The sequence below is a fragment of the Oncorhynchus mykiss genome, chromosome 20, assembly GCF_013265735.2.
Source record: "Oncorhynchus mykiss isolate Arlee chromosome 20, USDA_OmykA_1.1, whole genome shotgun sequence".
Lineage (NCBI taxonomy): Eukaryota > Metazoa > Chordata > Actinopteri > Salmoniformes > Salmonidae > Oncorhynchus > Oncorhynchus mykiss.
The window spans coordinates 44,249,832-44,263,814 of NC_048584.1; the positions used below are offsets into that span (position 1 = coordinate 44,249,832).

Sequence of the window (13,983 nt, forward strand, 5' to 3'; positions counted from 1 at the left end):
AGTAGGTTATTTATCACCTGACTAGTAGGTTATTTATCAACTGACTAGTAGGTTATTTATCACCTGACTAGTAGGTTATTTATCACCTGACTAGTAGGTTATTTATCACCTGACTAGTAGGTTATATATCACCTGACTAGTAGGTTATATATCACCTGACTAGTAGGTTATATATCACCTGACTAGTAGGTTATATATCACCTGACTAGTAGGTTATATATCACCTGACTAGTAGGTTATATATCACCTGACTAGTAGGTTATTTATCACCTGACTAGTAGGTTATTTATCACCTGACTAGTAGGTTATTTATCACTTGACTATTAGGTTATTTATCACCTGACTAGTAGGTTATTTATCACCTGACTAGTAGGTTATTTATCACCTGACTAGTTGTTTATTTATCACCTGACTAGTTGGTTATTTATCACCTGGCTGTGGTAGGTTATTTATCACCTGGCTGTGGTAGGTTATTTATCACCTGACTAGTAGGTTATTTATCACCTGGCTGTGGTAGGTTATATATCACCTGGCTGTGGTAGGTTATATATCACCTGACTAGTAGGTTATATATCACCTGACTAGTAGGTTATATATCACCTGACTAGTAGGTTATATATCACCTGACTAGTAGGTTATTTATCACCTGACTAGTAGGTTATTTATCACCTGACTAGTAGGTTATTTATCACCTGACTAGTAGGTTATTTATCACCTGATTAGTAGGTTATTTATCACCTGACTAGTAGGTTATATATCACCTGACTAGTAGGTTATATATCACCTGACTAGTAGGTTATATATCACCTGACTAGTAGGTTATATATCACCTGACTAGTAGGTTATATATCACCTGACTAGTAGGTTATTTATCACCTGACTAGTAGGTTATTTATCACCTGACTAGTAGGTTATTTATCACCTGACTAGTAGGTTATTTATCACCTGACTAGTAGGTTATTTATCACCTGACTAGTAGGTTATTTATCACCTGACTATTAGGTTATTTATCACCTGACTAGTAGGTTATTTATCACCTGACTAGTAGGTTATTTATCACCTGACTAGTTGGTTATTTATCACCTGACTAGTTGGTTATTTATCACCTGGCTGTGGTAGGTTATTTATCACCTGGCTGTGGTAGGTTATTTATCACCTGACTAGTAGGTTATTTATCACCTGACTAGTAGGTTATTTATCACCTGTCTAGTAGGTTATTTATGACCTGGCTGTGGTAGGTTATTTATCACCTGACTAGTAGGTTATTTATCACCTGACTAGTAGGTTATATATCACCTGTCTAGTAGGTTATTTATCACCTGCCTAGTAGGTTATTTATCACCTGACTAGTAGGTTATTTATCACCTGACTAGTAGGTTATTTATCACCTGACTAGTAGGTTATTTATCACCTAACAGAATAACTATGAGAAAGTAACAAAGATAAGTCAATGTTTGACAGTCAATATTCCCGGGATACGTTCCATTTCTAAAATGAAGAGGGGAAGGGACCCCTGTAGTGGGGTTTAGGGACAAGCTAGTTTTTAGGCCCACTGACTGTCTCCGCTCCCCCCTCCCTCTCCTCTCTCTCTGCTCCCCCCTCCCTCTCCTCTCTCTCTGCTCCCCCCTCCCTCTCCTCTCTCCAGGTCTGATGTACATGCTGTTGAAACACCTGGCAGATCGCTACAACATGTACTATGCCTACCTTCCCTCCAAGCTGGACAAGAAGATCCACTCTGGGGCCGTCAACCAGGTGGTGGCAGCACCCATCCTCTGTCTCTTCTGGCTCCTGTTCTTCTCCACTCTCCGCACAGGTACGTGGTCGCCACCTAGTGGCCGTTCTGGGCCATAACCGTCTCATATACAGGGCCTTCAGAAAGTGTTCACACCTTGACATTATCCAACATTTTATTGTTACAACCTGAATTGAAAATAGATAAAATTTAGATTTTTTTTTTGTTGTAGCTGTCCTACACACAATACCCAATAATGTCAATGTAGAAATAATGTTTAATTCATTTGTAAAAATAAAAACATAAAATCTGAAATCTCATCTGTTAGCAACAAGGCACTAAAGTAATACTGCAAAACAAAATGGAGCATCCATTTAACCGTTTGCCCTGAATGCTGTTGGAATGGAGAAACCAGTAAACTTTTTCCCCTGAATGCTGTTGGAATGGAGAAACCAGTTAACCTTTTGCCCTGAATGCTATTGGATTGGAGGTTAAACTTGGAACATTGTTATACTCAAACGTGTAGGAACTTTAGTTACAAAAGAGACATAATGAAGCTTGGGAAGGGCTGAGTGCAAGGAAAACACATGACAGTACTGATAAGGGAAAACACAAGACAGTACTGATAAGGGGATACACATGACAGTACTGATAAGGGGAAACACATGACAGTACTGATAAGGGGAAACACATGACAGTACTGATAAGGGGAAACACATGACAGTACTGATAAGGGGAAACACATGACAGTACTGATAAGGGGAAACACATGACAGTACTGATAAGGGGAAACACATGACAGTACTGATAAGGGGAAACACATGACAGTACTGATAAGGGGAAACACATGACAGTACTGATAAGGGGAAACACATGACAGTACTGATAAGGGGATAAACCGTTGAAGGCTCATATCACTGAGTTCCCTGCTTAGCAAGAATGAGGCAATGTTTAGAGCTATGGAGGAGACCCCATCCAAAGTGGGGTATGAATACCACCTCGGGGGAAGCCACGTCAGCGTCTGAGTTACAGCTGTATCGACAAGAAGAATTCAACTTGGTTAAGGTTCTCTAGTGTCCGTGAGTTATTCACTCAAAATTAGAGCCTAACAACACAAAATGTTATGTTTGGGGCAAATCCAATACAACACATTGTTGAGTACCACTCTCCATATTTTCAAGCATACAGGACATTCAGAAAGTATTCAGACCCCTTTTCCACATTTTGTTACTTTACAGCCTTATTCTAAAATGGATTGAATTACTTTTTTTTTTTTTTCATCAGTCGAGACACAATACCCCATAATGACAAGGCATTTTTGCAAATGTGTGTAGTTGACAGTACATGTCAAGAGAAAAAAACAGGCCCTGAGGACAAAGGATTGTGTCGAGTCACAGATCTGGAAAAGGGTTCCAACACATTCCTACAGCATTGAAGGTCCCCAAAAACACTGTGGCCTCCATCATTCTTAAGTGGAAGAAGTTTGGAACCACAAAGACTCTTCCTAGAACTGACCGCCCAGCCAAACTGACCAATCAGGGGAGAAGGGCCTTGGTCAGGGAGGTGACCAAGAACCCGGTGGTCACTCTGACAGAGCTCCTCTGTGGAGATGGTTGTCCTTCTGGAAGGTTCTCCCATCTCTGCAGCACTCCAAAAATCAGGCCTTTATGGTAGAGTGGCCAGACGGAAGCCATTCCTCAGTAAAAGGCACCTGACAACCTGCTTGGAGTTTGCCAAAAAAGCACCGAAGACTCTGACCATGAAAAACAGGATTCTCTGGTCTGATGAAACCAAGATTGATTTCTTTGGCCTAAATTCCAAGTGTCTGGAGGAAACCTGGCAACATCCCTACGAGGAAGCATGGTGGTGGCAGTATCAAGGGAAAGATGAACGGAGCAAAGTACAGAAAGATCCTTGATGAAAACCTGCACCAGAGCGCTCAGGACCGCAGACTGGGGTGAAGGTTCACCTTCCAACAGGACAACGACCCTAAGCACACAGCCAAGACAACGCAGGAGTGGCTTCGGGACAAGTCTCTGAATGTCCTTGAGTGGCCCAGCCAGAGCCCGGACTTGAACCCAATCGAACATCTCTGGAGAGACCTGAAAATAGCTGTGCAGCGACGCTCCCCATCCAACCTGACAGAGCTTGATAGAATCTGCAGAGAAGAATGGGAGAAACTCCCCAAGTACAGGTGTACAAAGCTTGTAGTGTCAAAGCCAAGAAGACTTGAGGCTGTAATCGCTGCCAAAGGTGCTTCAACAAAGTACTGAGTAAAGGGTCTGAATACTTATATAAATATGATATTACCGGTTTTTATTTGTAATGAATAAAAATGTAAAAACTGTTTTTGCTTTGTCCTTATGGGGTATTGTGTGTAGATTGAAGAGGGAGTGTAATGTAACAAAAAGTAGGAAAAGGTCAAGGGGTCTGAATACTTTACGAATGCGTTTAACCTTGAATAAGGGTTTCAATTTTGGGGAAATTACAACTCAAATTGTTTTAGATTTTTTACATTTTGTCAGGAAATGCAGCTCTGTCTCAGGTTCTGCTGTGGTGCAGTGGTTGCACAGCCTTTCCTCTACAGGGAGCCAGGTTCTGCTGTTGTGCAGTGGTTGCACAGCCTTTCCTCTACAGGGAGCCAGGTTCTGCTGTTGTGCAGTGGTTGCACAGCCTTTCCTCGACAGGGAGCCAGGTTCTGCTGTGGTGCAGTGGTTGCACAGCCTTTCCTCTACAGGGAGCCAGGTTCTGCTGTTGTGCAGTGGTTGCACAGCCTTTCCTCTACAGGGAGCCAGGTTCTGCTGTTGTGCAGTGGTTGCACAGCCTTTCCTCTACAGGGAGCCAGGTTCTGCTGTGGTGCAGTGGTTGCACAGCCTTTCCTCTACAGGGAGCCAGGTTCTGCTGTGGTGCAGTGGTTGCACAGCCTTTCCTCTACAGGGAGCCAGGTTCTGCTGTGGTGCAGTGGTTGCACAGCCTTTCCTGTACAGGGAGCCAGGTTTTCCTGTGTCTACCCTCGCTCTCAATTTAAGGGCTTTATCGGCATGGGAAACACATGTTAACATTAATTTAATTTACCAAAGCAAATGAAATGGATAGTAAATAGAAGTGAAATAACCAATAAATGTAACAGTAAACATACAGAACAGTAAAGACATTACAAATATCATATTATATATATATTCACTCACAGAAGTTCCAAAAGAATAGACATTTCTAATGTCATATTATGTCTATATACCGTGTTGTAACGATGTACAAATAGTTAAAGTACAATAAATAAGCATAAATATGGGTTGTATTTACAATGGTGTTTGTTCTTCACTGGTTGCCCTTTTCTCATGGCAACAGGTCACAAATCTTGCTGCTGTGATGGCACACTGTGGAATTTCACCCAGTAGATATGGGAGTTTTTCAAACTTGGGTTTGTTTTCAAATTCTTTTGTGGATCTGTGTAATCTGAGGGAAATATGTGTCTCTAATATGGTCATACATTGGGCAGGAGGTTAGGAAGTGCAGCTCAGTTTCCACCTCATTTTGTGGGCAGTGAGCACATAGCCTGTCTTCTCTTGAGAGCCATGTCTGCCTACGGCGGCCTTTCTCAATAGCAAGGCTATGCTCACCGAGTCTGTACATAGTCAAAGCTTTCCTTAATTTTGGGTCACAGTGGTCTCTGGTTAGGGCCAAATAGCATTCTAGTTTGCTCAGTTTTTTTGTTAATTCTTTCCAATGTGTCAAGTAATTATCTTTTTGTTTTCTTATGATTTGGTTGGGTCTAATTGTGCTGCTGTCCTGGGGTGTTTGTGAACAGAGCCCCAGGACCAGCTTGCTTAGGGGACTCTTCTCCATGTTCATCTCTCTGTAGGTGATGGCTTTGTTGTGGAAGGTTTGGGAATCGCTTCCTTTTAGGTGGTTGTAGAATTTAAATGTTATTTTCTGGATTTTGATCATTACTGGGTATCGGCTTAATTCTGCTCTTTTGCTCTCTCCTCTCCTGTCTCTCTCTCCTCTCCTGTCTCTCTCTCTCTCTCTCCTCTCCTGTGTCTCTCTCTCCTCTCCTGTGTCTCTCTCCTCTCCTGTCTCTCTCGTGGCCTCTCTCTTTCTCTTCTCTCATTCTCTCAGGTTTCTCAGCCCCTACCTCTATGTTTACCTTCAGCGTCCTGATCATCACCATCATCGTCTGCTTGTCCCATGTCTGCTTCGGACACTTCAAATATCTCAGCGCTCACAACTACAAGGTAAAAAACAAACACACCCGCCAGAGAAACCTCTCATTTATAATGTTGAAGTGGATTTAATTTAATTCTGTCTTTATTTAACTAGGAAAATCATTGAGAACACTATCTTGTGCCATATCGATCCTGTATGCAATATGACTTTAAGCAATAAGGCCCGAGGGGGTGTGGTATATGGCCAATATACCATGGCTAAGGGCTGTTCTTATGCACGACGCAACGCGGAGTACATCGGCCATATACCACAAACCCCCGAGGTGCCTTATTGCTGTTATAAACTGGATACCAACGTAAAATTAGTGGAGTAAAAATTAGTGTTTTGTCATAGTTGTGGTATACGGGTCTGACATACCACGGCGGTCAGCCAATCAGCATTCAGGGCTCGAACCACCCAGTTTATAATATAGCATTTATAAACACGTCTACATTATTATAATCTTAGAGCAGTAGTACATCTCACGTGGAAAACTCTTAGGATGATATATCAGAAGTATTCAACTCTTACACAGCTAAGTCCGGAGCCCATTGGTTTTCTGTTAATTAACCTGATAATTAATTGCACCCAGCTGGTGTCCCAGGTCTAAATCAGGCCCTGATTAGAGGGGAATCACCCACCTGGTGTCCATGGGCTAAATCAGTCCCTGATTAGAGGGGAATCACCCACCTGGTGTCCCAGGGCTAAATCAGTCCCTGATTAGAGGGGAATCACCCACCTGGTGTCCCAAGTCTAAATCAGTCCCTGATTTGAGGGGAATCGCCCACCTGGTGTCCCAGGTCTAAATCAGTCCCTGATTAGAGGACAATCACCCACCTGGTGTCCCAGGTCTAAATCAGTTCCTGATTATAGGGGAATCACCCACCTGGTGTCCCAGGTCTAAATCAGTCCCTGATTAGAGGGGAATCACCCACCTGGTGTCCCAGGTCTAAATCAGGCCCTGATTAGAGGGGAATCGCCCACCTGGTGTCCCAGGGCTAAATCAGTCCCTGATTAGAGGGGAATCACCCACCTGGTGTCCCAGGGCTAAATCAGTCCCTGATTAGAGGGGAATCGCCCACCTGGTGTCCCAGGGCTAAATCAGTCCCTGATTAGAGGGGAATCACCCACCTGGTGTCCCAGGGCTAAATCAGTCCCTGATTAGAGGAGAATCACCCACCTGGTGTCCCAGGGCTAAATCAGTCCCTGATTAGAGGGGAATCACCCACCTGGTGTCCCAAGTCTAAATCGGTCCCTGATTTGAGGGGAATCGCCCACCTGGTGTCCCAGGTCTAAATCAGTCCCTGATTAGAGGACAATCACCCACCTGGTGTCCCAGGTCTAAATCAGTCCCTGATTAGAGGGGAATCACCCACCTGGTGTCCCAGGTCTAAATCAGTCCCTGATTAGAGGGGAATCACCCACCTGGTGTCTCAGGTCTAAACCAGTCCCTGATTAGAGGGGAATCACCCACCTGGTGTCCCAGGTCTAAATCAGTCCCTGATTAGAGGGGAATCACCCACCTGGTGTCCCAGGTCTAAATCAGTCCCTGATTAGAGGGGAATCACCCACCTGGTGTCTCAGGTCTAAATCAGTCCCTGATTAGAGGGGAATCACCCACCTGGTGTCCCAGGTCTAAATCAGTCCCTGATTAGAGGACAATCACCCACCTGGTGTCCCAGGGCTAAATCAGTCCCTGATTAGAGGGGAATAAACCCACCTGGTGTCTCAGGTCTAAATCAGTCCCTGGTTAGAGGGGAATCACCCACCTGGTGTCCCAGGTCTAAATCAGTCCCTGATTAGAAGGGAATCACCCACCTGGTGTCTCAGGTCTAAATCAGTCCCTGGTTAGAGGGGAACAATGAAAACAAGCATTGGAACTGGCTTCGAGGTCCAGAGTTGAGTTTGAGGGTGATATAGTATAAAAGTCATCACTGTGAATTATATATTATATTGTCATTATTATTATTATGAGGATATTTTCTCCCATCTCTTTGCCCCCCCCCCCCCCCCCCAGATTGACGTGGAGAATGTGGATGGGGTGGAGAACGGTCATCCAGCACGAACCTCTCCCTCCAATAAGTCAGCAGTAAGTACCACTGAACCGTTCCTACATTATCACCACATGTTGTCACGTTCTCATTCTTTTTGGACTTCGATGAGGGTCTTTTCCTGAAACACAACACTCTAATTGTTTTAGATTTTTTACATTTAGTCAGAAAATGAAGTTTCGGAGCCTAAGCTTGTGTCCCTTAAGCTGGGCGGCAGCCGAACTGAAGCATGCTGACACCTTTACCTCATCTCCCTCCAATAAGTCAGCAGAAACTGCCATCTACTCAGCCAGCCTCCATTCTACCATTTACTCAGCCAGCCTCCATTCTGCCATTTACTCAGCCAGCCTCCATTCTGCCATTTACTCAGCCAGCCTCCATTCTGCCATTTACTCAGCCAGCCTACATGCTACCATTTACTCAGCCAGCCTCCATTCTACCATTTACTCAGCCAGACTCCATGCTACCATTTATTCAGCCAGCCTCCATTCTACTATTTACTCAGCCAGCCTCCATTCTGCCATTTACTCAGTCAGCCTCCATTCTACCATTTACTCAGCCAGCCTCCATGCTGCCATTTACTCAGCCAGCCTCCATGCTACCATTTACTCAGCCTAGTCTCCATGCTACCATTTACTCAGCCTAGTCTCCATGCTACCATTTAATCCCCAGCTTGGTTACAATATCCACACTAGCACACCCAGTATGGATGTTAAAGTAGCTGTCCACTCATACCCAAATGATGCTGTTGGCTCGTCTATACTTGTGTTTGTGGCCAAAGCATAAATGAAAGAAAAACGCTTCACTTTAATCTATTTCCATATCACACACTGACCTGTTTCCTTCTCCATTCTTCTCCTCTCTACTCCTCCCTCATGTCGTCCCCTCTCTACTCTCTACTCCTCCCTCATGTCGTCCCTCTCTCCTCTCTACTCCTCCCTCATGTCGTCCCCTCTCTCCTCTCTACTCCTCCCTCATGTCGTCCCTCTCTCCTCTCTACTCCTCCCTCATGTCGTCCCTCTCTCCTCTCTACTCCTCCCTCATGTCGTTCCTCTCTACTCCTCCCTCATGTCGTCCCTCTCTCCTCTCTACTCCTCCCTCATGTCGTTCCTCTCCTCTCTACTCCTCCCTCATGTCGTTCCTCTCTCCTCTCTACTCCTCCCTCATGTCGTTCCTCTCTCCTCTCTACTCCTCCCTCATGTCGTCCCTCTCTCCTCTCTTCTTTCTCATCAACAGCAGATGTACATTGCCTCGGTGCTCCAGGATCCCAGCTTAGAAGAGCTGGGTTCTGCTGGCAGCGGGGTCAGCGAGGGCTCGCAGGACGAGGAGATCATCCAAGTGGGGAACAGCCTCAATGAGGCCGACTTCCAGGTAGCCTAGTGGTTTTAAGAAGCGGGCCAGCAACTGGAGGTTGCTGGTTCGTATCCCAGCTTTGACTGGAAAAATCTGCTGCGGAGTGAGCCAGAGGGCGATTGTAGTATAGATGCAGTAGCATTGCCTGCCGTTGTGCTCTTGAGTCCTGCAGCTTCTAACTCCTCGGTGTGTGTGTGTCCTCGAGCAGTTCTCTGCAAGTTAATGGACCGTGACTTATTCTGCTCCCTTTTGTCCTTCCAGAGTGGTGAGGACAGTCTTCTCGCTAACGAGGTGCGGCACTGACGTGAGGGGATGCCGGAGACCGAGGACGGGGAGAGAGAAGAAGAGACTAAGGTGTAATGTGACTGACGTGATGGATGCGCTGGTCTAGTGAATGAAGCTACGGAGCTGAAACGGACTGACAGACAGCTCTATAAGACATGAAGAGAGACCACTAAACCTTAAACACCTCGAGTCAAGAGAGAGGGACTATTTCTCTGTCTACACTAACGAACAAAGCAACACAATTACCTTTCTCATGCCTTTCACTCCTCTTCAGCTTAGGCCATGGACCACAGTTCTCCAGCATATCTTTCCCCCCCAGAGAGACTACACTAACACCAACATGCAAAGACGAGAGAGAGAGAGCGGTGGACTACTGTCTACATTAACTAACAAAGGAAGACTACTTACTAAAGACCTCTATCAACAACTGCTTCTCTAGGATTCTCTTGCTAGGATGCAACTCTGACACTCAGACTCTACTGTTGGACTCTACCCCGGCGCTAAGACTACTGTAGGACTCTATTTCGGCGCTAGGACTCTACTGTAGGACTCTACACTGGCGCTAGGACTCTACTGTAGGACTCTACTGTAAAACTCGGCGCTAGGACTTTACTGTAGGACTCTAGTCTGGCACTAGGACTCTACTGTAGGACTCTAGTCTGGCGCTAGGACTCTACTGTAGGACTCTAGTCGGGCGCTAGGACTACTGTAGGATTCTAGTCTGGCGCTAGGACTCTACTGTAGGACTCTAGTCTGGCGCTAGGACTACTGTAGGACTCTAGTTGGGCGCTAGGACTCTACTGTAGGACTCTAGTCTGGCGCTAGGACTACTGTAGGACTCTAGTTGGGCGCTAGGACTCTACTGTAGGACTCTAGTCTGGCGCTAGGACTCTACTGTAGGACTCTACTCCGGCGCTAGGACTCTACTGTAGGACTCTAGTCTGGCGCTAGGACTCTACTGTAGGACTCTAGTCTGGCGCTAGGACTCTACTGTAGGACTCTACCCCGGCGCTAGGACTCTACTGTAGGACTCTACTCCAGCGCTAGGACTACTGTAGGACTCTAGTCTGGCGCTAGGACTCTACTATAAGACTCTACTCTGGCGCTAGGACTAGCTAGGACTCTACTCTCTCTGAAATCTTCCTTCATGACGAATCTATCTTTTCTGAAGGCAAAGTCACGCAGGGACACTTAGCAGTAGTTAACTCCCTCTTCCAACTGTTGATCTAGAGCTGCCTCTGAACTGAGGCTCGGGACTGTGAAGTGGGGGGACTAGCTATCTGTCTAGATTTCCTTAAAACTACGACTATTGCACTTGAAGAGAAGGATAGGTGTGTGTCTGTGCCCTACACTGGCTTGGCTTAGTGGGGTGATGTGGCTTTGGCTCGCATGTGTTTTCCTCCTCACAGAACCTTGAGTCTGGCTTGCTAGAGGTCTAGAATAGCAACTCGGGCATGCCTCGGACTTCAGAGGGGTTGGAGGGATCTTTATTTCCCCTAATCGTTTGCCTGTTCTGCCTGCATCCTTAATAGTCTCTGCACGAGAGGCTGCTTCACAACAAGCAGCTTTATATGAGAAGACGGAGATGAAATGTCCGTCAGCGTCACAATGTTCGCCTGCTCTGGTCTCCCCCTACTCTGTCCCGACCGTCTCCGGGAGTCTCTGGGCGGTTCCAGCCCTGTGTAAAAAGGAAGGTGATCGCTATGACGATGACCACTCTGTAACAAACTGAACTAACACTCCCTCATTGCTGTTTACTTTTATGTTTAGCTTTTTTCGATGTTGTTCAGCAACAAAAACTTGGGATTTGTAAAATAGCCTCTTTTTTTATTTTATTTTGTATTTATTTTCTAGGCATGGTTATTTTAAGTTGGTCTGAGAACTTTAATTACTTAACTACTGTTTCGACGTTAAAATGACGTAACTGGATGAATGGATCATGTAACATGGATACTGTACCTCGTAAACAACACGGTTTCTCTGTCTCCTGGCCGGTTCTGCCCAGAGAAGTGGGACTGCGGCTCCAGACTGAGCCCTAATGGAGCCCTAATGGAGCCCTAACATAACTGAAGGAGGAAGACAGCGGAGAAACCCCTAGATGATGTCCCCAGGAAGCACATATGAAGTGGATATGACAGCCCACCCTGTACACTGTTTTGTGTCCCACAACTATGGTTGCAAAATTCACAAAATTGTCCCAGAGTTCCTAGGTTTTTCACATCTTGGTTAGAAGTTTCTTGGAATAAGGGATTTCTGGGAAAAAACCGAGGAACTTTGAAAGTTTCCGTAATTTTGCAACCTCAGCCAGTCCTCCTCTCCCAGCCAGGGCTCTGTGGGACAACGTTCCTCTGTAGAGGGAGAACTCGACCCTTGAACTCTTGGTCTGTGACCTGTACATGTAGTTCCCCCAGGACTCCCTGGGGTCGCGTTCAGCAGGGGTCGGGGCACAACGTGGTTGAACGTTCAGATTTATGTTATGTCGAACAAAATATGCCTCTGAAATGTAGAATAAGGAATCGTGGCAACTCTATTCATGACATTTCTATCTGCAACGTTCTACAACGTTCCACAACGTTTGCCTACTGAATGTGACCCCGACCTTTTGACTGGTCCGTGTTCACTAGTTCTATCTATCTCATCGAACTGCTCTCATAGCATACAAGTTCCTATACAAGACGAGTCTCTTTATTTTGGTGTTTGTCACTGTACTAAAGATTTATTTCACTGTTGGTTTGAACATTTGGTTTTTTTGGTGGGGGGGGGGGGGGAACGAGATAACGAGCTTTTAAAAGATAGTCTACCGAGTTCTGCCGACTCTAGATGAGCTCTGATTGGTTTAAGGATGCCTAGCGTCATCCAATGACAACACGAATTGTGACATCAGCGAGATACTCTTATCATGTAGTGGTCTATAATGTCAAATTAAAAAAAATTTAAAAGTTAAAATGATCATTGAGCATTGATAGAAATGACAATGTCCCCCAACTGCCATCACTCAGCTACAGTGCTGTATCGTACGCGGTGTTGTTAATATGTTGACATGTAGACAGGCGCTATGTGGGACGCAGACAATGAGTCTTAATGCAGGAAGACGTGATCAGCGGGTTTTTAGATGCTGGTGTTTTGTTTATGTTGTTTCCCTTCAACACACTATCCCGATTTATCAGCGGAAAAACAAAATGGATGACACCAACTTCGTTGTTTTTATATTTTTCCTTCTCTGTACTCTGACCTTTTTATCTTTCAAGTAATTCAGCCGCCATAACTCACGATGTCATGTTGCTCTCTTCAAGTCGTTACAATATTCCACTGACCGGCTTAGTTTTCCTTCCAAAGTGTTGCCTTGTGGCAGAACAGATCTATCCTGGTTGAACCTCAGGGGTCTATTATAACCAAGCCGAATCAACGACTTAGCCAACTATTAGATATAATAATGATTTGATTTTTCTGAGGTAATTTAAGAAAGCTAAACTCAGAGATGTGCGTTTTGGTTGTTGAGTCATCGAGAACATTCCCATTTCAAGCTCATCTTTCTAAAAAAAAAATATATATATATATATATATTTCAGAATATTTAAGGCAAATTAGCTGGCTAACTCATTGATCTTGCTTTGTGGTATACCCTTCTGAGCATTGTCTGGTTTAGCCTGGCTATGTGCATATCTCCTATATAACTGTCATTTCTGAAACATTTCACCTGTCCTGTTTAAAGTCTTGGTTCCACATTGTGGAAACGCATCAATAAATATGAAACATATGTCCTTTTGAAATGTTTTCGTAGCACTAATCAGTCAGTCAGTCAGTCAGTCAGTCAGTGGGCTGAACCATACATGCTGAGCAGCTTTCCTATTATATGCATAAACCAAGTAACAAATCTAGTGTCTAGTACACATTTAATGTACTCTGTATAACTAGTCCAATGTAGTGTCTGATTCTGTACAGTAAAATGATGCACTCAGGATTTATCAAACGTGTTATTTTTTTTTAAGTGTAACGTTTATCAGTTGGTCTCTGAGAACAGTGTCATTATAAACTCAGCAAAATAAAGGACCCTTTTCTTTTCAAAGATAATTGAAAATAAATGCAAATAACTTAACAGATCTTCATTGTAAAAGGTTTAAACACTGTTTCCCATGCTTGTTCAATGAACCATAAACAATTAATGAACATGCACCTGTGGAACGGTCATTAAGACACTAACAGTTTACAGACGGTAGGCAATTAAGGTCACAGTTATGAAAACTTAGGACACTAAAGAGACCTTTCTACTGACTCTGAAAAACACCAAAAGAAAGATGCCCAGGGTCCCTGAGCATCTGCATGAACGTGCCTTAGGCATGCTGCAAGGAGGCATGA

The 13,983-nt window shown here is 44.6% G+C and overlaps 1 protein-coding gene across 4 annotated transcripts in view; it reads left to right on the top strand.

Annotated features, from left to right (window-relative positions):
• LOC110499566 (CSC1-like protein 2) overlaps window positions 1-13,586 on the top strand; it is an 81,430-nt gene extending 67,844 nt beyond the window's left edge. For all 4 annotated transcript variants that reach the window (XM_036956413.1, XM_036956411.1, XM_036956412.1 and 1 more), the window contains 5 exons: window positions 1,646-1,813; window positions 5,852-5,967; window positions 7,956-8,027; window positions 9,226-9,360; window positions 9,604-13,586. In XM_036956413.1, coding sequence (XP_036812308.1) covers window positions 1,646-1,813; window positions 5,852-5,967; window positions 7,956-8,027; window positions 9,226-9,360; window positions 9,604-9,645 — 533 coding nt within the window. In that variant the 3' untranslated portion in view covers window positions 9,646-13,586. The remainder of the gene's footprint in view (window positions 1-1,645; window positions 1,814-5,851; window positions 5,968-7,955; window positions 8,028-9,225; window positions 9,361-9,603) is intronic.
• Window positions 13,587-13,983: the final 397 nt, after the last annotated feature.